Source organism: Urtica dioica, chromosome 2 (genome assembly GCF_054948205.1).
Source record: "Urtica dioica subsp. dioica isolate 48M chromosome 2, U.dioica_male_clone48M_v1_H2, whole genome shotgun sequence".
Taxonomy (NCBI): domain Eukaryota; kingdom Viridiplantae; phylum Streptophyta; class Magnoliopsida; order Rosales; family Urticaceae; genus Urtica; species Urtica dioica.
In genome coordinates this window covers 30252906-30277732 of record NC_142757.1, presented here as the reverse complement: position 1 = coordinate 30277732, position 24827 = coordinate 30252906, and the positions used below count along the sequence as shown (strand labels likewise).

Sequence of the window (24827 nt, the reverse complement as noted above, 5' to 3'; positions counted from 1 at the left end):
CCATGCCTAAAGGGTGTTTGGCCCTTCTTGGAGTCTTGCATCGAGAAGCGATCCATTACGTTATCAATATAAGATGCTTGAGAGAGCGACAGTGTCCGGTTTTTCCTATCTTGAAAGATTTGGATCCCCAGAATGTACGCGGCTTCTCCTAGATCCTTCATATCGAATTGCTTTGCTAGCCAGACCTTAACCTTAGATAACTTACCCACGTCATTACAAATGTGTACTATATCATCGACATATAGCACCAGAAACACAACTTTGCCTTCGTGTATTAACTTGTAAACACAAGGCTCATCTATTGACTGTTCAAAGCCGAAGCTCTTCACAGTTTCATCGAATCTAATATTCCATGACCTAGATGCTTGCTTTAATCCATAAATAACTTAAGCAACTCACAATCCTTGGTCTCTTGACCTTCTTCCACGAAACCGTCTGGTTGAGCCATGTAAATGCGCTCGTCAAGATTGCCATTCAGGAAGGCTGTCTTGACATCCATTTGCCAGATCTCATAGTCGAGAGCTGCAGCTATGGATAGGAGTATGCGGATTGTCACGACCCGCAAGCGATAGCTCGCCCACGAACCGCGACTGATCAACTCAAATCTGTACATAACTCATAATATAAACACATAAATTAAACATAATAAAATAGTTTGCGAAAATTCGGGGAAATTTTTCGCTTTTATAACTTAGAGTCTTATAGCGACTCCTATACAAATATGTTCCGGAACGTTTTAACAGAAGACACTAACCCCCGATTAAGAAACCCCATAGCCCATAGGTCAAGGCAATACGCGCTCGGTCTCGGTCTTCAATCTCGTTTCCCGCTTACCAGCTTTTCCCTTATCTACATTACCAAGGGTCATAAAACTATGAGTCGATTGACTCAGTAAGTGGGAGTCTATCTATAAAGTAAAACGACTAATGCCATGTGACGTGCAAACAAGCATACAAGAATGCAGAATGATTGCTAGATGTAGCTAGAACATAACATTAGAGCATGATTGACGCGTGATATCACATTCTATCTACTCACTTGTCAACCCGCAAGGTTATACACTACTCACTGCTATTTCCTCCGGTCCAACCAGAGACCAGCTTTAGACCTCGAGCAGCAGTCATCAGCTGACCTAAGTTTTAACATTTGTCTGGGATCCACTAGTGGTACCCTGTTCATTTGACGTCGGCGCATGTGTGCCACCTTGGCACGATAATGAGTTCACTCGAGGCGGCTGCTCATTGCTGAATGGGTTCACTCTAGGCGACTGCCCATTACCATCGGGTTCGCTCGAGGCGTCTGCCCGTTATCGTTGGGTTCGCTCGAGGCGACTGCCCTTTATCATCGGGTTCGCTCGTGGCGACTGCCCGTTATCGTTGGGTTCGCTCGAGGCGACTGCCCTTTATCATCGGGTTCGCTCATGGCGACTGCCTGTTACCGTTGGGTTCGCTCGAGGCGACTGCCCTTTACCATCGGGTTCGCTCGTGGCGACTGCTCGTTATCGTTGGGTTCGCTCGAGGCGACTGCCCTTTACCATCGGGTTCGCTCGAGGCGTCTTCCCGCATTGTTGGGTTCTCCCCAAATTTGAGTACTCAGCGCCATACAGGCCACCTTGGTCTGCCACAAACACAAGTCGTTGACTTGTGGGTACCACCGACAACCGTTCAATTAAAGTTTGGGTACTCTACAGCACGCAGAGTACACACTCATACTACTACAGGAGAGCAACTCGGGATAAATCCCGAAGGAGTTAATGTTTCGATCTTTCGTGCTCGTTAAGTGCTTTAGAAAGAAGATTCGAGATGTGACTCCCGGTACTTCCACCCTTGGTTCGAATCCAAGAGTTTGACTTATGCTCTCCCGTCACCCTTGATCTAACCTATCCACTATGGTTAGCAGAGGGATCTAACAAAACAAGATAACATCGTGGTTGGTTCAAGTTAGCGTTTGAACCTTACGGGCAAAACCCGAACTAAAATTTTCAAGCAAGAGTGGCCGAAGCCTTAACTTTCATGTTTATTCATTTTAGGGCTTTCGCCTACTCTTGTTTAGTAGCAAATAAATGCACAAACAAACAGGGTTATTCCCTTGGTATGTAGTTGACTTATGTCCCCTCACTTACTTGGAATTGTTCGACAGACAGCTCGACGATTCCCGTAGATGTCTTGCTTCGCACGTTCTTCGAGGCACTTGGCTCTTGTCGAAACGTCGAAAGAACTAGCATCCGGAGTTGAATATCCGTTAGTTATTGGATTCAAGTTTACTTAAAGAGGATAGGGTTCGTTGTCGGGATTAGAGTTGGTTCGGAATTCGAGAATTTAATTTATTATTCCCCGGTTCTTCAGAAGTTTATTCAAGACTCACGTGTTCTCGTATCGAGAATGATACGAAATAAAGTTCAACGAGTAATCATGAGTCTTAAATAAATCAAATAATCCGAAATCAAAATAACCGAGAATTCCAAACGAATAATTAAATTAAATTCATAAACATTATTAAATAAATAATTATAAATTATTTATTTAAATACTGAAAGTACATATCTAAGAGTATTTAAACGCTATAAGCGATTTAAAACTCACGAGTTAATCGAGCTTTATTTCGATAACTCTTTCACTTGATATCTTCAGAAACGGATCTCGTCGCTCTTGACTCGTCTGGTTCCCGTTCGTCCGTCAAGATCTGTAATTTAAACCTGAAACCCAACGACGAGTTAACACCTTAAATTCCAAACCCTTATCAGTTCAAAATCCAAATCCCGATATCACAATTCAAAACCCGAACCCATAACTAAATCAAACGAACTCAACACAAATCCAACTAACCGGAACCGTCCTAACACAATAACGACCACAAACTCAACAACCCGAGGCTCAGAAATATCAAAATATAGTCAGACCGAACCAGCCAAAATTATTGCTCACGGCCAAACATCAAAATAAAACACTCAGCCAACAAATTACACAGCCAGAGACTCACACGGCCAAAACCACAACCAAACAAACTCACGGTCAAGCAATCACTCAACCAAAACATACAGGTTCTCAGATTCATCATCACAGCCTCTTATTGACAACAACAACTATCAGAAATTAAACAAGCCTCAAAGGATCGCACGGCCAAGACAAACAAAAACACTGAAAATTCGTCCAAAATTCAAACAGCCACTTCTAATCAAAACCCAAGCTTTAAACAGGTTCATAAACGTCTCAAAGACCTCAAATGAAACGCAGAAATCAAAAACCCCTAAACAAACCCTAGTTCATGGGATTTTCGACCAAGAAACTCAATCCAAGATGATAAATCCGAGATCAATGAACAGAACAAAGCTATAAACCTCAACAACCGAGTCCAATCAACACACAAAACCCATCAATTTCACCAAAATCAACCCGGATTCAAAACCCCTAAATTGGAAATCAAGAACCCTAAAATCCCCAAAATCCATTTCGGGTTTGAGTGCTTACCCAAATTCCTTGTGAATCTGGACTCCTCGGCGTGCTACCCTTCTTTTCCGGCGTCTCTTCCTCGGGTGGTGGTCACGGCAAGCTCGCGGTGACGTGGCTCGTGTTGGAATTGATGTAGGGTTTAAGAAAAAGATTAAACGCTTCGGGAAGCGGCGGAATTTTAAAAAATTTCTTTTCAAGTAAAAACAGTTTTTACTAACCTAGACAAAGAAGCAAGTACATGTAATTAAAAATCAATATGAGCTAAGAGTTTACTAACCTTTCTTGAAGCTTGAACTTTGAAGAAGCTTTCGGAAAGTTTGCAACGCTCGTCTCCCCTCGCAGCACGTCTCTCTTCCTTTCCTCGGCACCTCGAGCAACCACGAAAGTTTCTATCACTAAATCACTCGAAATAAAGGAATTAGTGAGTGGGCACTTTTAAACACTACGACTTAAGAACAAGTCTTGAAGTCGCAGAGCTAAACACTAGGTCGAGTGAGGACCTAGGTGCCAAGACAAGAAAAAATCGAAAATAAACTAGAGAGAGAGAGAGAGAGGATTTTCGGCCACAAGTTCTAGAGAGAGAGTCTCTCAAATCTCTTAAACTTGGATGAATCAAATGTGAGGAAATGAGGCTCCTATTTATAGGAGAGGTCTCACCTTCAATAAGGTAGTTTCCTCTTCTATAGAATATCACATATTCATGAGCCAATTTCCTCTTTTTTTCCCTTTGAGACACTCGGCCAACACAAGGCTTCTAGAAGCCTTGATTTGTTTCCTATTTTGTTCAAGGCTTGCCTTTTCTCTCAACATGGCCGATTCCCTTATGCATGCATATGCAAATTTGTTTCCTCTTTTTCTTTTGGCAAGTATCTTGATACATTTATGCACAAAATAATCTCTCCTATTTCTCTATAGGGTAGGCGCCCAAGTCTCTCTAGAAGGAGCTTCTAGAAGCTTCCTCATTTGTTCATGACAACATGAGAAAGGCCCATTAAGAATTTTCAATAAAATTCTTATGAAATGAAATTAATCCACAAGGCCCAATAAGACTAGTATTGGCCGAGTGATGCATGTCGTCAAATGACCTTGTCAAAAAATTTATTGACATTCATTTCATCCTATGTCTCAAAAGACAAAAATACCCTTTTAACTATTTTCGTTCTTGTTTTGACTTAGCTTCCAGTTTAACTATTCCTATCGATGTGATTCGTGACAGTGACCTCATGGACCCAAATGAACAAAGCTTGAGCTAAACACTTGGACTCAAAAGTTCACAAACCTTTTCCAAGTTTAGCTTAATGCCAACTGACTCCACTAAAGAGCTGACACTGAAAATCTCTCGGTTCAAATGAAATTGTTTTCTACTCAAGAATTCGACCTAATTATAATGAGCGGATCCACTGAATATTATCTATGCTACCCTTCATGAATGTCATCAGCCAGTCGGGATTTACTAAATTACCATTTTACCCTTCTAGCTGTTATTTCCTCAACTCCTTTGTCGCTTGTGAATAAGTTAGAAACAATGTATTGACGAGGAGCTAACAAGTCACATTGTTTCATCCAAAAGAGTCGGGACTCAATTTGGACACTGGCCAGTTCGTTTATTCACACTCCAAGGAACAAAGCATGAGGTGACATACATTGCATTTCAGCAATCTTGTACATGAATTCCATATCTATGAGAACTTCACAAAGTTACTCATGACATACTCACAACTTAGTACTTCACCAATAGGCCCTGTTCGGAATCACATAGTGAGTCCGAACTCTGACTTTCTCAAATGAGAATACTAAGGTGTGAAATGGCATGTCTCATTTCAGGATTAAGGTAAGCATGATGCAATTCATACATAGTGACTTCGAGACATAAGAGGTTAAATGGTTTGTTCTTATCTTGTCTCTAGAAGTGCACTGGTCAATTCAGTACCTTCGGAAGATACCTAGAAGAACTATAGAGTCTCCAACTCTCAATGCCTCATAACCAGACATCATAGATTCTTCCAACAATCGTACTGAGGTCAATAGTCCTTTGACCCTAAGATTGCGAATATATCGTTTTAAGCAAACTACGAAGAGTTTGTTCATGCAAATCTACATTTGTCTCTTCGTAAGTTGTTTAGTTTGTTTATGGACTAAAAGACTAAGGTTTTATCATAAAGCTTCAAACAAAGAAAGAATGAATGAACGTTTCAACTTTATTAGTGAATGAATAGGCAATTACAAGCAAGAGTCTTCATGAGACTTTATTACATCAAATGTACAAAATAAAGATTACAACTCTTCTTTTGGGCACCATTGACAACAGCTCGGTGCTGGGTGACGCGCGAAGAAGAGGAAGGAAGGAGAAGAGTGAGAGAGGATGGCAGTGATGATGGGGCTTGGTGACGGCTGAAGATCGAGCTCGGGGTTTTTTTTTTCTTGTCTGGTTCTTTCGGCCGAGTGATGTGAGGAAGGAGAAGAGAGATTAGAGAGAGACCGAGAATGAGAGAAATAGAGAGAGTGAGGGATGGTGAGGTGGCAGCGAAAGAGAAATGAAGAGTGGAATAAGTGGCTATGTGGCACACTCTCGCCACGCCACATGCACCCAGGTGGTCCACTCAAAAATTGCCACGATTCTCTTAAAACGACCCCCTTTTCCTTTTTTTTCTTTCAATCTCGTCCTTCAAAATGTTGCACATAAGTCCTTTTAAAATAAAACCTCACAATTCTGTCCTTAATTAATTAAAAATAATAATCTTGAAAAATAACCGAGAAAATTATCATGATTTCCCGTTATCTTGAATATATTTAAGGGATTCCAAAATTTATTTTTACTCTTGGGATTTTTAAATCTCCGAGTATGTTCCGAATAATTTTATTCGGAAATAATATCGAGTTTACTCGAATATTCATATTCCGAAATCTCGTCAACCTTAAATATTATTATTTTCCAAGATATTTAAAATTTAAGGACGTCTCATATGCAACAAGAATTTGAATTAAAACTCGTCCATTTTATTCAAATTCACAAGTCGAGCGGTTACAAAAGTTTATACATTACAATCCCTACCCCCTTAGAAGAGTTTCGTCCTCGAAACTTAGAACAAGGCAGGGTATTTCTTTTGCATTTCGCTCTTAAGTTCCCAAGTTGCTTCTTCCGCGGAGTGACTCTTCCAAAGTACTTTGACCAGAGGTATAGTCTTATTCCTTAAGACTTTCTCCTTGCGATCTAGGATTACGACGACTGGTTTTTCACTTCTAATGTCAGGAGAAATCTCAACCCCTTAGCTGATAGGATGTGAGTTTAATGATACTTAAACATACTTTATTAACACTAATAAAGTCATAAACCTCCCACAGTGCATACACAGTTATACACCTTCCATTCCCAAAGGTAACAGGAAAATATAAACAAACTCTTACAAGAAAACGCTTATCATCATCCACTAATGATAGCGAAACAAAAGAGAGTTTTTTCAAAAAAAACTTCAGGACCCTAAACTCTGAGTCATCCTAACATTTGCTCTGGTTCTTGGTGGTAGTTGTGGGCGTCCCTGCTCGGTCTTCACCCTGGCAGATCGTGAAGACTCGTGCATTTACCTTCGATTGCTCTTGTGGTGCTGGTGCATTATTCTCTACATTCTGACAGACCCAAGACAAATGACCTTCCTGTCCACAGCGGAAACACACCAACGTACGCGCAAAGCAATCTCCCTTATGTACTCCACCACACCTTCTGCATTGCGACGACTGGTCGTTTGCAGAATTCTTGGCTTTTTTTTTTACGGCTTTGGTCGATTATTAGATCTTTGTAAGGATTCATTCCTATCCTCATATCTCGATTGAAATCTATTTCGCTTCCGGGTGTCGACCCGATTTAGGTTGGGGGTCTCTGGTGGAACTGTAGTACCCGGCTTTAGAGCATGAGTTGGATTCGCCTTGCGCCATCCCGCAATTCGTAGGGCTCTCTGCACAGCATTGGCATAGGTGCGAGGTCCAGTATCACCACTATCCACCTGGCTCACGATGTCCACGTTGAGACCATGCATATATTTCATCTTCCGAGCCTGATCAGTAGGGACTAGGGAAGGAGCAAACCTTGCCAACGCGTCAAACTTCGTCGTATATTCAAATACAGACATTGAATCTTGCCGCAGGCTCATAAACTCCCGTACCTTGTTTGACAGGTTAGCTTCACTCATGTACTTCCCATGGAATAGATTGAGGAAGCGAATCCACATCATCAAGTTGACATCCTCGACTGATGCCATCACCTCCCACCAGCCCCTAGCCTCATCCTCCAGCTGATTCACGGCGCAAGCCACTCTCTCTGTATCAGACAGCTGTATGTAATTGAAGATCTGCTGAGTCTTCTTGACCCAATTCTCAGCTGCAGCTGGATCAACATGGCCGTCAAATGTCGGAGGCTTCTGCTTACGAAACCTCTCGTACACAGGCTCGCCCACTGGAGGAACTACGTCAGGAATTTAAAAATTCAGCTCTTCCTGGGGATCCACGTATGCCTGCGGTGGATGTTCACATCGTTCATCTTGAGCTAGGGGCTCCGGGTTTGGTGGAGGTGGCGTATTCAATCTCGTCAGAAGTTCAGTGATCGTGCGATTTTGGGCTTCAAGTTGCTGCGCAACTATCTGATCTCGTTGTGCTGCGCTGGCAGCCTGTCTCTCCAAGGCGTGTCGCATTTCTGCGAGATCTGCCGCCGTAGCATTTCCGACAGGAGATGGGTCTTGTCCCAACATATTTTCCCAGTTCTACAAACGAGAACAAACATAGTTACTCATATATCCATACCGAAATGCGAGAGACATACAATTAACACATGATCAAACTGAAACCGAAACGAGATTTTATATATACAACCATATACATCCATATATACATATCAAAAGATATATACAACCCACCCTATTCAAGAGTATACTCAACCGAAAAGAGACTAGCCTCATATGGCTTAGTCGAACAAGGGACTCGAAGATAAAACACTAGTCCCCTTGTTATCTTCACAAAAACAAGAATGCCACCATCTCTCGTGGTCGCCAAGCAAACGTCTACGCAGCTGGGTCAACCGGAGGCTCGAAAGGATCCTATTCGGAATCCCCCTCGTCATAATAAACCATCTCGTCATCATGCGGAACAACTACCGGAAACAACCATCGGTAGTGAGGTACCCAAGTTCCGCTTCGCGTCACGACGAGGAACTCAGTCTACATTCGCAAGATAGTGAACGAGGGACAATCAGATTCCAGCGTCGGATATTGGAGCACTACACACAGCTCCCAATACTCGATACCTCACTGGAGTTTATCCTCGAGCACATCAGGCACTGGTCCACAATCTCTTGGACAAATCGATTTTCATATCGGACAACCGATTCTAACCCGAGCTAGTAGAATCCGTAAGCTTGCTCCTCCCATTTGTTCGTCTCCCCTGGCCCCGATCGTGTATTGTATCACCTTCTGGAACATCTCACGATCTCGGCTGATAATGCCGTCACCGGTGAAAAGAGTCCATCGACTCATCGTCGGCCAATAAGGAGGGGTCATCGTGACATTCGTACGGGATCACTGAAGCATCGAGATGATACTCATCCACTCACAAGTCAGACCGGTCCACCGGCCCCTAAGTGATGGTGCTTCCCACGACACTGAACGTACTTACGGTTGAAGGAATTCACGTGACCGCATCGCAGTACATACGAATCTCATCGGAGATGAGAGATCTAACTCCTAGCAACTCATCCTGCATCATGTCGAACCTATCTCTAGACAGGTCAGCTCTAAGCACAACACTATCACATGGCATACTCCCGACCCATACCGAGAACACGTATCCCAAGTCTACAGAAACGGCTAAACTTGGGGCTCTGATACCACACAGATGGATTTAAGCATCGCGACTGGCGAGAAGGTTTCTTCATAGTCAATCCCTTCTTGTTGGGTATAACCCTTCGCCACAAGTCGTGCTTTGAACGTCTCGACGTTCCCATCAGGACCCCTTTTCTTCTTGTATATCCATTTACACCCTACGGGTTTAATCCCTTCAGGAAGGTCTACAAGTTTCCAGACTTTGTTGACATACATCGAGTGCATCTCAACTTTCATGGCGTCAAGCCAAAGGTTTGATTCAGAACAAGCCATCGCTTGGCTATAGGAAATAGGATCATCCATGTTAGAGACGGCTACGAGAGAGTCTCCATAAGACATGTACCTGTCAGGCTTTTGAGTAGCCCCCCCACTACGTCGAAGTACTACTTGACGAGATTCTGATGAGTTAGGTTGTGTTTCAGTTGGGGTAAGAACAGTTCTTACAGATGAGGTAGAAGCTTCCTCACCCAACTTTTCTTCAAGCACAATTTTGCTTCTACGTTTTGCATCCTTCATAAAGTCCTCCTCAAGGAAACGAGCATTCGTGCTAACGAAAGTCTTATCGTCCTCAGGACTATAGAAGATGAAACCCTTGGTTTCCTTTGGATATACCACAAATAAGCATAATTCTGACCTGCTAGCAAACTTGCTAGTCTTTTGCCTTAGCACGTGTGCAGGGCAACCCCAAATTCTGATGCGGCCAAGATTCACTTTACGGCCAGTCCATCGTTCATAGGGAGTACCAGGAACCGTCTTGGACGGAACTTGGTTCAGAATATAAGCGGCTGTTTCGAGGGCATATCCCCAAAAGGAAATAGGGAGTGATGAGTAACTCATAATTGATCTAACCATCTCCATAAGAGTTCGGTTCCTTCTCTCTGACACTCCGTTTTGTTGAGGTGTGCCAGGTGCGGTAAGCTGAGAAGCGATACCTTCTTCTTTAAGAAAGTCATCGAACTCTCCAAACATATACTCACCACCTCGATCAGATCGAAGGGTTTTGATCACTTTGCCAGTTTGCTTTTCCACTAAAGCCCTAAAGACCTTAAATACGTTAAAGGTGTCGGATTTGTGTTTGAGCAAATAGACAAAACCATATCGTGAGTAATCATCGGTGAAGGTAACGAAGTATTCGTATCCTCCACGTGCCTATTGGCTGAGCGGACCCAATACATCACAATGTACTAGTTCCAGCAACTCAGTGGCTCTTCGACCCTTATTGGAGAAGGGTCGCTTGTCATTTTTCCTTCTATGCAGTATTCACAAGTAGGTAGTGAACCTATTACAGAGGCTTGGAGTGGACCGTCCCTCACAAGTCTCTTAATACTATCTAGACTGATATGACCAAGTCTTAAGTGCCATAGGTATGTTGATTTTGTTAGATCGGAGGATTCAGAAAGTTTGATCCTCTTTGGCTCCCTAATTAGATCATTATCTATTTCGGTGTCTAAAAGAAAAGGTTGAGTGGGATAGATGTAGAAAAGAGAATTCTTCATACATGCATCAGTGACAAAAGAATTATCAGGAAACGAAATACGAATTCCATTCTTAATGAACTTTAAACAATAATCTTGCTCAAGAAGACGAGTAACGGATATTAAGTTCTTCCCAAAGGTAGGAACAAAATAAACATTATTCAAGTTTAAAGTGCGGTCTTCAAAAGACAGCGTCACGGATCCCACAGCCTTCGCAGACACCAGGCTCCCATCACCCCATTTGAAACAGAACTCGCCTTCCTCTAAGCTTTTGGTTTTCTTGAAACCATTCAAGGAACAAAAAATATGGTTAGTAGCAGCGGAGTCAAGAATCCACGTTGATACATTATCAGCTACTAAGCATGCTTCGGTAACTAGTACAATACTATGTTCCTTTGCTTTGAGATAGGCAGGACAGTCCTTTTTATCGGCCTTGTGAGGTCTCTTCTTAGTTCCAGAGGCGGAGGCTTTGTGCTCAGTAGCATGTGCCTCTCCTTTATTCCTCTTTCCCTTAGTGAGACCTACAACAGTGTGAAGCTCCTTCATAAGCTTGGTAACAGCGTACTCTAGCTTGTTTATGGACACTACTACAAATACAGTTTTCCGGTGCGGATGACTTTTGGGTGCGACTTTTCGCACCTAAAAGTCGCACCAAAAAGACTTTCAGGTGCGAATAGTCGGACCCAAAAATCAATTAAGCGCTGGAAAATTTTCGCGATTTTTTTTTAATTTGGGTGCGACTAGTTGCACCCAAAAGTGTAGTAATACTATTGGGTGCGACTTAGTCGCACCCAATACTTTCTCCAAAGTTATAGGTGCGACTAAGTCGCACCTAAATGACCTAAAATTTTCGGCGGCCAAAACTTCCCCCTTTTTTTACAAATGTCATTGGGCGCGACATTCTCGCACCGGAAACCACTGACACAAGTCAGTGGGTGCGACTTTGTCGCACCCAAATTCAAAAGTCTTTATATATAAAGCAGCAGCAGCTCGATTGGGTTTTCATTCAAACACCCAAAAAAAAAACCTCTGCGATTTCTCTCTGTCTCCGAGTCTCTCCTGCTCTCCCACCCCGTCGCCGCCACCACTACCACTCTCTCTCAGCCTCCGACCGCCACCACTATGCTCCTCCGACCGCCGCCACGACCCTCTCTCTCTCAGCCTCCGTCACGAGGACCGCCGCCACTACCCTCTCTCTCTCCCACCCCGTCGCAGCCACCACTCCGACCGCCACCACTACCACTCTCTCTCAGCCTCCGACCGCCATCACTACGCTCCTACAACCGCCGCCACTACCCTCTCTCTCTCACACCCCGTCGCAGCCACCACTCCGACCGCCACCACTACCACAAGGTGAGGATTCTTGACCTCGAGTTGATTTTGGATTTTTGAGCTCCGAAATTCAAATTTGGGATTTCGGATTTCAAAGATGATTTTTGTGAAATTGATTGGTTTTGGTTGCTCATTGAACTCGATTAGTGATGGTGAGAGCTTGAATTTGTGGATTGAGTTCGGATTTCCTTGGTTTGTTAGTGATTTGGCCGAAATTTGATGAACTAGGGTTTGAAGTTTCGAATTTTGGGGCTTTTGATTTCTGCGTGTTGATTGATTCCGACGAGCCCCTCCGCTGCTGCCTCTCCGACCAGCTCCTCCGACTTGTCCCGAGCCTCCGACCAGCCCCTCCGCTTCATTAGGTATTTTTCATAATTTGATTAGTATTTTGATTACTGGTTTAGTTTGATTAGTAGTTTAGTTTATAATTAGTTAGTTTGTCATTGATTTGTAATGAATTAGTTAATTAGTTTGTAATTAATTTATGAAATGAAATTTGTTCTAATTAGTTTTAGGTTTTTTAGTTTAATACTTACATGTTTAGTTTGTTTAGTTTTGATTAGTTTAGGTTAATTGAAATTGTCAAATTGAAATTGTAATTAGTTTAATAATATGTTTAAGTTGTTTAGTTTAAATTTGTTTAGGTTAATTGAAGTTGTTAAATTGAAATTGTAATTAGTTTAATAATATGTTTAGGTTGTTTAGTTTTGATTAGTTTAGGTTAATTGATAGAAATTGTCAAATTGTAATTAGTTTAATAATATGTTTAAGTTGTTTAATTTTAATTTGTTTAGGTTAATTAAAATTGTCAAATTGAAATTGTAATTAGTTTAATAATATGTTTAAGTTGTTTAGTTTAATAATATGTTTAAGTTGTTTAATTTTAATTTGTTTAGGTTAATTAAAATTGTCAAATTGAAATTGTAATTAGTTTAAAAATATGTTTAAGTTGTTTAGTTTTGATTAGTTTAGATTAATTGAAATTGTCAAATTGAAATTGTAATTAGTTTAATTAATAATATGTTTTAAATTGTTAATCATGAAATTAAAATTAGTTAAGTTATTGTATAAATGAGTTGGGAATATTGTATTTTTGTTGTAAACGAGCCACATAGGTTCTGTTTAGGGTTTAGTTGATTATTAGGATAGTTTTAGATGATTTGTATATGCTTTTAAATGAGTTTGCAGGTTTTTGGTTTGTTAGTATTATAGGGGAAACTCTGCCGAATTTTAGATTGAGTTTCTAGCCTATTATTCTCAAATAACATAAAATTCATAATCTCATCTTATATTTTTGTTTCGGTTGGTTTGGCGAAACCCAGGCAGCGACGCCCACGAACTCCCCGTCGCAGCACCGTCGTGCCTCTCGCAGCCTCGCCGTGCTCAAGTCCCGCCTACAGGTTAGCCTCTCGAAGCCTTTTTAATTGTGTTTTTAATTAATTTAGATTAATTGTAATTAGTATAATTAGTCGAATTGTTAATTAGTTAGGTAATAAATAGTTTTTTATATGTATATATGTAATAATAATGTAGTTAGTTTGATAAAATTGTTAATTATGTAATTGAAATTAATTTGATATAATTATAAAAGTTGTTAATTATGTAATTGAAATTAATTTGATATAATTAGTAAAATTGGTAAAATATTTTATGTAGTTGAAATTAATTTAGTTAGTAATTTTTCATAATTTGATTTGTATTTTGATTAGTAGTTTAGTTTATAATTAGTTAGTTAGTTTGTAATTGATTTGTAATGAATTAGTTAATTAGTTTGTAATTAATTTATTAAATGAAATTTGTTCTAATTAATTTTAGGTTTTTTAGTTTAATACTTACATGTTTAGGTTGTTTAGTTTTGATTAATTTAGCTTAATTAAAATTGTCAAATTGAAATTGTAATTAGTTTAATAATATGTTTAACTTGTTTAGTTTTAATTTGTTTAGGTTAATTGACATTTTCAAATTGAAATTGTAATTAGTTTAATAATATGTTTAGGTTGTTTAGTTTTGATTGGTTTAGGTTAATTAATTGAAATTGTCAAATTGAAATTGTAATTAGTTTAATAATATGTTTAAGTTGTTTAGTTTTGATTAGTTTAGGTTAATTGAAATTGTAATTAATTTAATAATATGTTTAGGTTGTTTAGTTTTGATTAGTTTAGCAACAACTCTTAATAATCGACTTCATTCGTCTTCGTCACTTAGCAATAGGATGTCGACCGCTTCGGGTTCTGGTGGAGATTCGCCACAGAGACCGGATTCTCAAGGTCCGCCACGGGAACCTGATTCCCAAGGTCCTAAGAAATCAAGGGTACCAACAACCGGCTCGACGTCAGCGCGAGCAACACAGGGTGTACCGGGTGCGAAGGTGGTCAAGTGGGACCCAATAAACCAAACATTCTATCAAGAGATAAGGAAAGAAAATAAAAAGGTTGGACTATTTAACAACCGCCTCGGTGCTTTGGTGAAAACACATATCCCGCCTACGACTCGTGATTGGAGTGAAGTGACGCCCCAGACGTTGGCTGCTATTTTGAGCGCACTTCATTCCGAGTTCAGATTTGTGTACACGGATCTTGACACCGGCGAGGATCTGCCTGCGGATTGCTATCAGAATACGATTGATCAGGTTATCATTCGGAATGCCAAGATCAGGCGACGCAACCAGAAGTCCAAGCTATCAGAGAAGTTCAGGTTGGAGTTTTGTGGGAGCACAGAAAACGCTAAGGCAGAAACACCACCGGGATATAAGAAAGAGGATTGGGAGGCGGTGGTAGACGAGTTTGCAACTGACGATTGGAAGGTACGTAATGTATGATTGTAATAAATCACAATATCTTTATCAGATTGAATAATGACAAAATTAATTATTTGCAGAAAAAGTCTAATCGCAACAAGGAGAATTCGAAGAAGAAGAAGACGAGGTCGACTCAAGGATCTCTTTCTTTCTTGGCTCATCGTCATTTGAACGTAAGTTATTCTAATTTTGAAATACTTAATTTGAAATAAATTCAATACTTATATTTTCATAACAATTGCAGAGTAAGGATGATGGGACTTTGGGCTTCGCGTTAACGACGCGGGAGCAAAAACACCATAATAGAAAAGGTGAATGGACGACAGATTGGGCGAGACGAGCACATGTAAGTCATATGTGATAATTAAGATTACGTTACTTACACAATAATTAATTTTTAATAATTTTTTTATGTGTAAAGGCGCGTATAATTACTCTACTGGCGGATCTTCAGCGACAAGCAGAAGAGCAAGGCGTAGTCTTTAACCAGGACGACGCAGAGGAGCACGCAATGCTAGAAATTCTCGGGAACCGTCGAGATTGGTACGTTGGAATAGGTCCAACGGTCCCGAGATCAACTTGGGCTATTGCTCAGGCTCAGGACGAAAGCTCCTCGTCAGGCTCAGGCTCGTCGCGGCGCCGCGTTCCAGATCTAGTGGTTGGCGAGCTCCAAGCTCAGGTGGCGGCACAACAACTCGCTATGGATGAGATGAGGCGAGCCAACCAACAGCAGATGGAGGAGATGCAGCGACAAATGTTCGCGTTCACGCAACAGTTTTCGCCTCAGATGTCGTCCGGCACGATGCCACAGATGTCGCCCGGCATGATGCCACAGATGCCTCAGACGACGCCGTCGCATCAAATGCACCCGTCGCCTCAGATGCACCCTATGCATCAGACAATGCCGCCATCAGTTTCAATGGCAGATGCTCAGACGACGCCGCCAGCTTCAGCAGATTTCCAGCGAGAGCGTACGAGCGGCAATGGAGGAGGAGGTAGTAGCAGTTCTGGAGCAAGATTTGGCGGAAGAGGCAGTAAAATGTTCAAGGAGTGGTTTACGAACCGAGGAAAAGGAAAGGGAAAAGAATGAATATTTTTTTTAATTATTTGTCGTACATTATAATAATTATTGTAATCGAAGTTTTTATTATTATTATTATGAATATTAATTAATGAATTTTCTAATTAATAAACTATTTAGTACATATTATTTGATTATAATTATAGAAGTCATAAGCATAATAAATAAATAAAAATTTAAAAAAAACTATCGGGTGCGACTAGTCGCACCCATAAATTTGGCGGGTAGGCCAACGGGTGCGACTAGTCGCACCCAAAGGTTTGACGGGTAGACCTTTGGGTGCGAAAAGTCGCACCCAATGGCATTCCCGCGGACTTTTTCGCACATTTTTTATGACTTATGGGTGCGAAAAACCGCACCTAAAAGTCGCACCTAAAAGTCATGACCATCGGGTGCGAATTTTCGCACCCATGACCTTTAGGTGCGAACTTTCGGGTGCGAAAAAGTCGCACCTAAAGTCGCACCTAAAGGTATCATTGGGTGCGAAAATTGACTTTCAGGTGCGAAAAAAGTCGCACCCAATGCTGTTTTTTGTACTAGTGGGAGTAGTTCATCTTGAAGGTATCAAAGGTTTCGGGGAGAGTTTCCAAGATCATATCTATTTTAGTCTCCCCATCAATCTCGGATCCAAGGATCTGCATTTCGTTTAGATAGCTAATGATCAGCATCATATAATCTCTAACGGGAGTTCCAGCCTTCATACGACAGTTCGTGAATTGTCGGACCGCTTGTTGCCTAGCTTGACGTCCTTGCCCTCCAAACATCTCATGGAGATTGTAGAGCATATCGGTGGCAGTTTCGTAGTCACGATGTTGTTGTTGCAACACATTGTTCATTGATGCCAAAATATAGCATCTCGCAATCCTCTTGCATCGAATCTTCATTCGTTTGAGGACATGGGGTGGTGAGAACCCATTTGTGCTTGTCGACAGTAAGGACTATGTCGAGGTTACGTTTCCAGTCGACGTAATTGTCGCCTTCGAGTTTATTCGAGGAAAGAATGGTTGAGAGAGGGTTGAGAGACATATTGCCTATAAAAGTTGAAACAAGTTTATGATTAGTCTTTGGTTTAGGATTTAAGTTTTATTAAGACTTTTATAAAATCCAAAGGTGTTATAAACCAAACGATAATTTACTCCCTCGAGAGAAGGCCGCAAAAAATCTCCATTTATAAGTAAATGATACATCATTAATGCTTAGCCAAGATGTCAATACGTCAATTTTGACTAGCCACCTTTTAAATTGGTTTGATCACTCACATCCTTTCGCAGAGACTCAAGGGAGGATTACTAGGGATTGAGCCTAAGTGTGCAACCAACCTCTTAGTCCAAAAGATCAACTTTGAAAAACAATCCCCCAAGGGGAGGCCTTGTCATCATCGTCTCACTCTCGGACATAGCTCATTGAGCAATGATCGAAGCAAAAATGCCTTGGAGTACTCCCATTTAAGTGAGGGTCGCAAGAGCGGCTCTTAGTCCTACGTTAATTGCTTCTTTCATTAGTGTTGGGGATCGTGGGTTACAAACAACAAGTATAACCCTCCCACTTAGTTTTTGGAGTTGGTTCATCGACTCTTATAAGTTCGGAAACAGATTTCCTAGTTAGAGAGCGACAGAGCGGACAACTAGAAGAGAATCCTAGATCGACATGTTCAGAGCAGTATTAGTGCATAAAGACACAAGGTACATACTCGATCTTTTCCTATTTTCTATTTCGGGAAAGTGCGTGAGGGAAGTGTGAACTTCAACTCACTCGAACACTTGAAAGTTTGAGATTACTCATCTTTTTATTTTTCGGCTTGTCTACAAGGAGACCTCCCACTCAAATTTTTAAGAGCATATAGATTTTGAACATATGTGATATAGATATAGTTTTGAAAACATTTTGAAAATTTATTTGATTTGGATGACAAAATATTTTTCAAGTTTGAAAGCGAAAACGGTTTTTCAAAATTCAAACTAGTTTTGTAAAAATTCAATTTTAATTAAACTTTCAAAAATCAAAACATTTTAATCTTACACATCATGTTTATAATCTTATGAAAAACATTTTTGCTCCAGAAATTTTTCTCATTAGAGTTCTATAACTCATGGTAGTGGGGCTGAAAATCCGGAATTCCAAAAAACTGTACTTTCGGAACAGCCGCGCACCTTGGAGTAAAATCGCCATAACTGGCGGCTCCGATGTCCTTTTGACCTGAAACCGGTGGTATTGGACAGAGGACAGACAGAGCTTTAATTTGATTCAAGAATCATTAAATTTAGATTTCTAAGCGGAGAGTTATGCCACTTTTACTGCGGGTATTACTCCAGCTCGAAGAAAAAGAAATAATTAAAGTTTGGTCCTTTTTAGGTGCGAAAAAGAATCGAGTGTAACAGAACGTTTTGTGAAGGTTGTTAAAGCTTTTATTTGTGTTTTATTAGCAAGGTAATAACATGATATAAAAGAAATAACAACAAGCATAAAACGATTCAAGTAAAATAAGAAACTAGTCAAACAAGAAAACTAGTCACAAAATTTTACTCGAAATTTCTCTAACCTTTAAAACACGTTTTTCAATATAAAAAATTAAAAAATTTTAGAACTGATTCTAATGTGTTTTAAAAACATCCCAAACTCATAGAAAATCAACATGATATTTAATTTAAAGGCAAGAGCAATAAATTAAAAAAAATCTAAGAAAACAATTCTAACTTGTCACAAAATTAGTAAACTTTCGAAAACGATTTTCAAGCTCATATTTTTAAATACATGTACATGCTAATCTTTAACCATAGCTCTGATACCATTTGTTGGAATTGATCTAGGGTTTAAAAAAAAGTTTAACGCTTCGCAAAGCGGCGGAATTTTAAAAATTTTCTTTTCAAGTAAAAACAGTTTTTTTACTAACCTAGACAAAGAGCAAGTACATATAAATAAAAACTATTATGAGCATAGAAGTTTACTAACCTTTCTTGAAGCTTGAACTTTGAGAAGCTTTTGGAAAGTTTGCAACGCTCGTCTCCCCTCGCAGCACGTCTCTCTTTCTTTCCTCGGCACCTCGAGCAACCACGAAAGTTTCTATCACTCCCTCGCAGCATGTCTCTCTTTCTTTCCTCGACACCTCGAGCAACCACGAAAGTTTCTATCACTAAATCACTCGAAATAAAGGAATTAGTGAGTGGGCACTTTTAAACACTACGACTTAAGAACGAGTCTTGAAGTCGCAGAGCTAAACTCTAGGTCAAATGACGACCTAAGTGCCAAAACAATAAAACGAAATTGAAGAGAGAGAGAGAGAGATAGAGAGAGAGAGAGAGAGAGAGAGAGAGAGAGGATCAGCCAAGGTTATAGAGAGAGAGTCTCTCAAATCTCTAAAACTTGGAATGAATGAAATGTGAGGAATGAGGCTCCTATTTATAGGAGAGGCTTTACCTTCAATAAGGTAGTTTCCTCTTCTATAGAATATCACATATTCATGAGCCAATTTCCTCTTTTTCCTCTTGAGATACTCGGCCAACACAAGTCTTCTAGAAGCCTTGATTTGTTTCCTATTTTGTTCCTTTCTAGCCTTGGCCTAATTCCTTGTTTCCTCATAGAGGAAATTTGTTTCCTCTTTTTCTTTTGGCAAGTATCTTGATACATTTATGCACAAAATATTCTCTCTATCTCTTGGGTATTTGGGTGCCCATTATGTCTCTAGAAGAAGCTTCTTCATTTGTTCATGACAACATGAGAAAAGCCCATTAAGAATTTTCAATAAAATTCTTATGAAATGAAATTAATTCACAAGGCCCAATGATAAAGTCATGGCCGAGTGACATTAAGTCATCAAATGAACTTGTCAAAAAATTTATTGACATTCATTTCATCCTTTGTCTCAAAAGACATAAATACCCTTTTGACTATTTTCGTTCTTGTTATGACTTAGCTTCCAGTTTAACTATTCCTAATCGATGTGATTCGTGACAGTGACCTCATGGATCCAAATGAACAAAGCTTGAGCTAAAATACTTGGACTCAAAAGTTCACAAACGTTTTCCAAGTTCAGCTTAATGTCAACTGACTCCACTAAAGAGTTGACACTGAAAATCTCTCGGTTCAAATGAATTTATTTTGTACTCAAGAATTCAACCTAATTATAATGAGCGGATCCACAGAATATTATCAGTGTTTACCCTTCATGAATATCATCAGCTAGTCCAGATTTACAAAATTACCATTTTACCCTTCTAGCTGTTATTTCCTCAACTCCTTTGTCGCTTGTGAATAAGTTAGAAACGATGTATTGACGAGGAGCTAACAAGTCACATTGTTTCATCCAAAAAAGTCAAGACTCAATTTGGACACTGGCCAGTTCATTTATTCACATTCCAAGGAACAAAGCATGAGGTGATATACATTGCATTTCAGCAATCTTGTACATGAATTCCATGTCTATGAGAACTTCACAAAGTTACTCATGACATTCTCACAACTTAGTACTTCACCAATAGGCCTTGTTCGGAATCACATGGTGAGTCCGAACTCTGACTTTCTCAAATGAGAATACTAAGGTGTGAAATGACATGTCTCATTTCAGGATTAAGGTAAGCACGATGCAATTCATACGTAGTGACTTCGAGACATAAGAGGTTAAATGGTTTGTTCTTATCTTGTCTCTAGAAGTGCACTGGTCAATTCAGTACCTTCGGAAGATACCTAGAAGAACTATAGAGTCTCCAACTCTCAATGCCTCATAACCAGACATCATAGATTCTTCTAACAATCATACTGGGGTCAATAGTCCTTTGACCCTTAGATTGCGATTATATCGTTTTAAGCAAACTACGAAGAGTTTGTTCATGCAAATCTACATTTGTCTCTTCGTAAGTTGTTTAGTTTGTTTATGGACTAAAGACTAAGGTTTTTTATCATAAAGCTTCAAACAAGGAAGATTGAATGAACGTTTCAACTTTTTATTAATGAATAAGCAATTACAAGCAAGAGTCTTCATGAGACTTTATTACATCAAATGTAGAATATAAAGATTGCAACTCTTCTTGTGGGCACCATTGACAACAGCTCAGCTTATCACGGAGAAGGCAGCGGCGGAACAACTTGCATCTGATTTGCAGGACGACTTCGATGTCGGGGTCGAGAAGACGAGGCACGCTGCGGCAGTGGAGTGTCGGGAAGCTACCATATTGAGAACGTCTCTCGAGGGATCACTTTCGACTTCTTCGATTCTCTTTTTCCCGCTGCTTGACGGGATTGAGCCTCTTAGCGACGAACACGTTGTGTTCTAGTAATTTTTTCTTGCAAGTGTTTAGCGCATTGCTTTCTTTAAGAGTTTCCTTTCAACGCACTTGCCTCAGCGCTTGCTTTCTGGGATTTTTGGGGGCATTTGCCTTCTTTTTATTAAATATGATCTTTTTTCTTTTACGAACATGTCTACTTATTTTGATCGTGTGTTCTTATTCCGATTAGCTATGGCATGTCTCAGTAGATACGCGTTTTTTATCGACAGTTTCGACAAGTCTTCTGCCTTAGCAGGATGTGGCCTTCCTTCCCATAGCAGCTTGGCTTGTCGCCTTTGCGGATTCGGCCTTAGACGTGGAAACCGTTGTATGGTTCGCATCTTTGTTCCCGAGCGGACGTGTCGCTTCTTTGAGTTTGGACAAACCTGTTGCAGTTGCGATGGCGTGGGTGCATCACGCGATATGGCATGAGTTGCGCCTAGTATGGCGGTTCAGGTGTGCCCTGTTGCGGCTTCGAGTGTGTTGTTATTAGTCATCACACGCAGTGCCATGTAGGCGGCTTTGGTGCATCCTGAGAGGCGGCTTAGTGTGCCATGTAGGCGTCTTAGGCGCGCCATGTAGGTGGCTTCGGTACGTCGCGAGGGACGGCTTAGATGTGCCATGAGGGCATCTTAGGTGCGCCATGTAGGCGTCTTAGCTGCGCCATGTAGGCGTCTTAGGTGCGCCATGTAGGCATTATAGGGTGCGCCAGCGTGGGCGGCTTAGGTGCGCCATGTAGGCATCTTAGGTGCGCCATGTAGATGTCTTTAGCCTGCGTCTCTTGGATGTATTATGGCGCACCGCAGAGGCTTCTTTAGTCTTCATCTCTTGGATGTCTTATGGCGCGCCGTGTAGGCGTCTTTAGCCTGCATCTCTTGGATGTCTTATGGTACGCCGCAGAGGCGTCTTTAGCCTGCATCTCTTGGATATCTTATGGCGTGCTGCGGAGGAGTCTTTAGTGCGCCATGTAGGCGTCTTAAGTTCGTCGCGATGAACGGCTTGGATGCGCCATGTAGGCATCTTACGTGCGCCACGTAAGCGTCTTTAGGTGTGCCATGTAGGTATCTTAAGTGCGCCATGTAGGCGTCTTAAGTGCACCGCGAGGGACGGCTTAGATGCGCCATGTAGACGTCTTACATGCGCCATGTAGGCATCTTAAGTACGCCATGTAGGCGGCTTTGATGTGCCATGTAGGCGTCTTTAGCCTGCATCTCTTGGATGACTTATGGCGCGCCACGGAGGCGTCTTTAGTGCGCCATGTAGGCGTCTTAAGTGCGTCGCAAGGGACGGCTTAGATGCGTCATGTAGGTGTCTGTTGGAACCGATCTAGGGTTTAAGAAAATAATTAACGCTTCGGTAAGCGGCGGAATTTTAAAAATTTTCTTTTATAAGTAAAAACAGTTTTTACTAACCTAGACAAGGAGCAAGTACATGTAATTAAAACTAATATGAGCTAAGAAGCTTACTAACCTTTCTTGAAGCTTGAACTTTGAGAAGCTTTTGGAAAGTTTGCAACGCTCGTCTCCCCTCGCAGCGCGTCTCTCTTTCTTTCCTCGGCACCTCGAGCAACCACGAAAGTTTCTATCACTAAATCACTCGAAATAAAGGAATTAGTGAGTGGGCACTTTTAAACACTACGACTTAAGAACGAGTCTTGAAGTCGCAGAGCTAAACTCTAGGTCGAATGAGGACCTAGGTGCCAAAACAAAAAATCGAAAATAAACTAGAGAGAGAGAGGAAGGGGCGGCCAAAGTTCTAGAGAGAGAGTCTCTCAAATCTCTTAAACTTGGATGAATGAAATGTGTGGAATGAGGCTCCTATTTATAGGTGAGGCTTTACCTTCAATAAGGTAGTTTCCTCTTCTATAGAATATCACATATTCATGAGCAAAAATCCCTTATTTCCCATTCCATTTTGGGCGCCCAAGGCAGCCTCCTAGAGGCTTGGATTTGTTTCCTTTTTTGTTCCTTGGCTTGCCTTTTTCTCACTTGGCCGAAATTCCTACAAGCATGTGTGGGAAATTTGTTTCCTCTTTTTCTTTTGGCAAGTATCTTGATACATTTATGCACAAAATAATCTCTCCTATTTCTCTATAGGGTAGGCGCCCATATTTTCTAGAAAAGGCTTCTAGAATTTTCTTCACTTGTTCATGACAACATAAGAAAATGCCCATTTAGAATTTTCAATAAAATTCTTATGAAATGAAATTAATTCACAAGGCCCAATGATCAAGTCATGGCCGAGTGTTATTAAGTCATCAAATGAACTTGTCAAAAAATTTATTGACATTCATTTCATCCTTTGTCTCAAAAGACAGAAATACCCTTTTGACTATTTTCGTTCTTGTTTTGACTTAGCTTCCAGTTTAACTATTCCTATCGATGTGATTCGTGACAGTGACCTCATGGACCCAAATGAACAAAGCTTGAGCTAAACACTTGGACTCAAAAGTTCACAAACCTTTTCCAAGTTTAGCTTAATGCCAACTGACTCCACTAAAGAGTTGACACTGAAAATCTCTCGGTTCAAATGAATTTATTTTCTACTCAAGAATTCACCTAATTATAATGGGAGGATCCACTGAATATTATCTATGTTTACCCTTCATGAATGTCATAAGCTAGTCGGGATTTACTAAATTACCATTTTACCCTTCTAGCTGTTATTTCCTCAACTCCTTTGTCGCTTGTGAATAAGTTAGAAACAATGTATATGACGAGGAGCTAACAAGTCACATTGTTTCATCCAAAAGAGTCAGGACTCAATTTGGACACTGGCCAGTTCATTTATTCACACACCAAGGAACAAAGCATGAGGTGACATACATTGCATTTCAGCAATCTTGTACATGAATTCCATATCTATGAGAACTTCACAAAGTTACTCATGACATTCTCACAACTTAGTACTTCACCAATAGGCCCTGTTCGGAATCACATAGTGAGTCCGAACTCTGACTTTCTCAAATGAGAATACTAAGGTGTGAAATGGCATGCCTCATTTCAGGATTAAGGTAAGCCTGATGCAATTCATACATAGTGACTTCGAGACATAAGAGGTTAAATGGTTTGTTCTTATCTTGTCTCTAGAAGTGCACTGGTCAATTCAGTACCTTCGGAAGATACCTAGAAGAACTATAGAGTCTCCAACTCTCAATGCCTCATAACCAGACATCATAGATTCTTCTAACAATCATACTGAGGTCAATAGTCCTTTGACCCTTAGATTGCGAATATATCGTTTTAAGCAAACTACGAAGAGTTTGTTCATGCAAATCTACATTTGTCTCTTCGTAAGTTGTTAAGTTTGTTTATGGACTAAAAGACTAAGGTTTTATCATAAAGCTTCAAACAAACAAAGAAAGAATGAATGAACGTTTCAACTTTATTAATGAATAAGCAATTACAAGCAAGAGTCTTCGTAAGACTATATTACATCAAATGTACACAAATAGACACTACTACTCTTCTTGTGGGCACCATTGACAACAGTGTCTTAGGCGCGCCATGTAGGCGTCTTAAGTGCGCCATGTAGGCGTCTTACGTGCGCCAAGTAGGCATTTTAAGTGCGT

General features: G+C 40.6%; 1 protein-coding gene across 1 annotated transcript; it reads left to right on the top strand.

Moving 5' to 3' along the window:
- Positions 1-9075: 9075 nt before the first annotated feature.
- On the top strand, positions 9076-21265 carry LOC149404300 (uncharacterized). The gene is made up of 5 exons (XM_089607482.1): positions 9076-9218; positions 14431-14923; positions 14998-15090; positions 15162-15263; positions 21047-21265. Exons 1-5 carry the CDS (start codon positions 9076-9078, stop codon positions 21263-21265), a joined length of 1050 nt encoding a protein of 349 aa, XP_089463608.1.
- The last annotated feature ends 3562 nt before the right edge of the window (positions 21266-24827 follow it).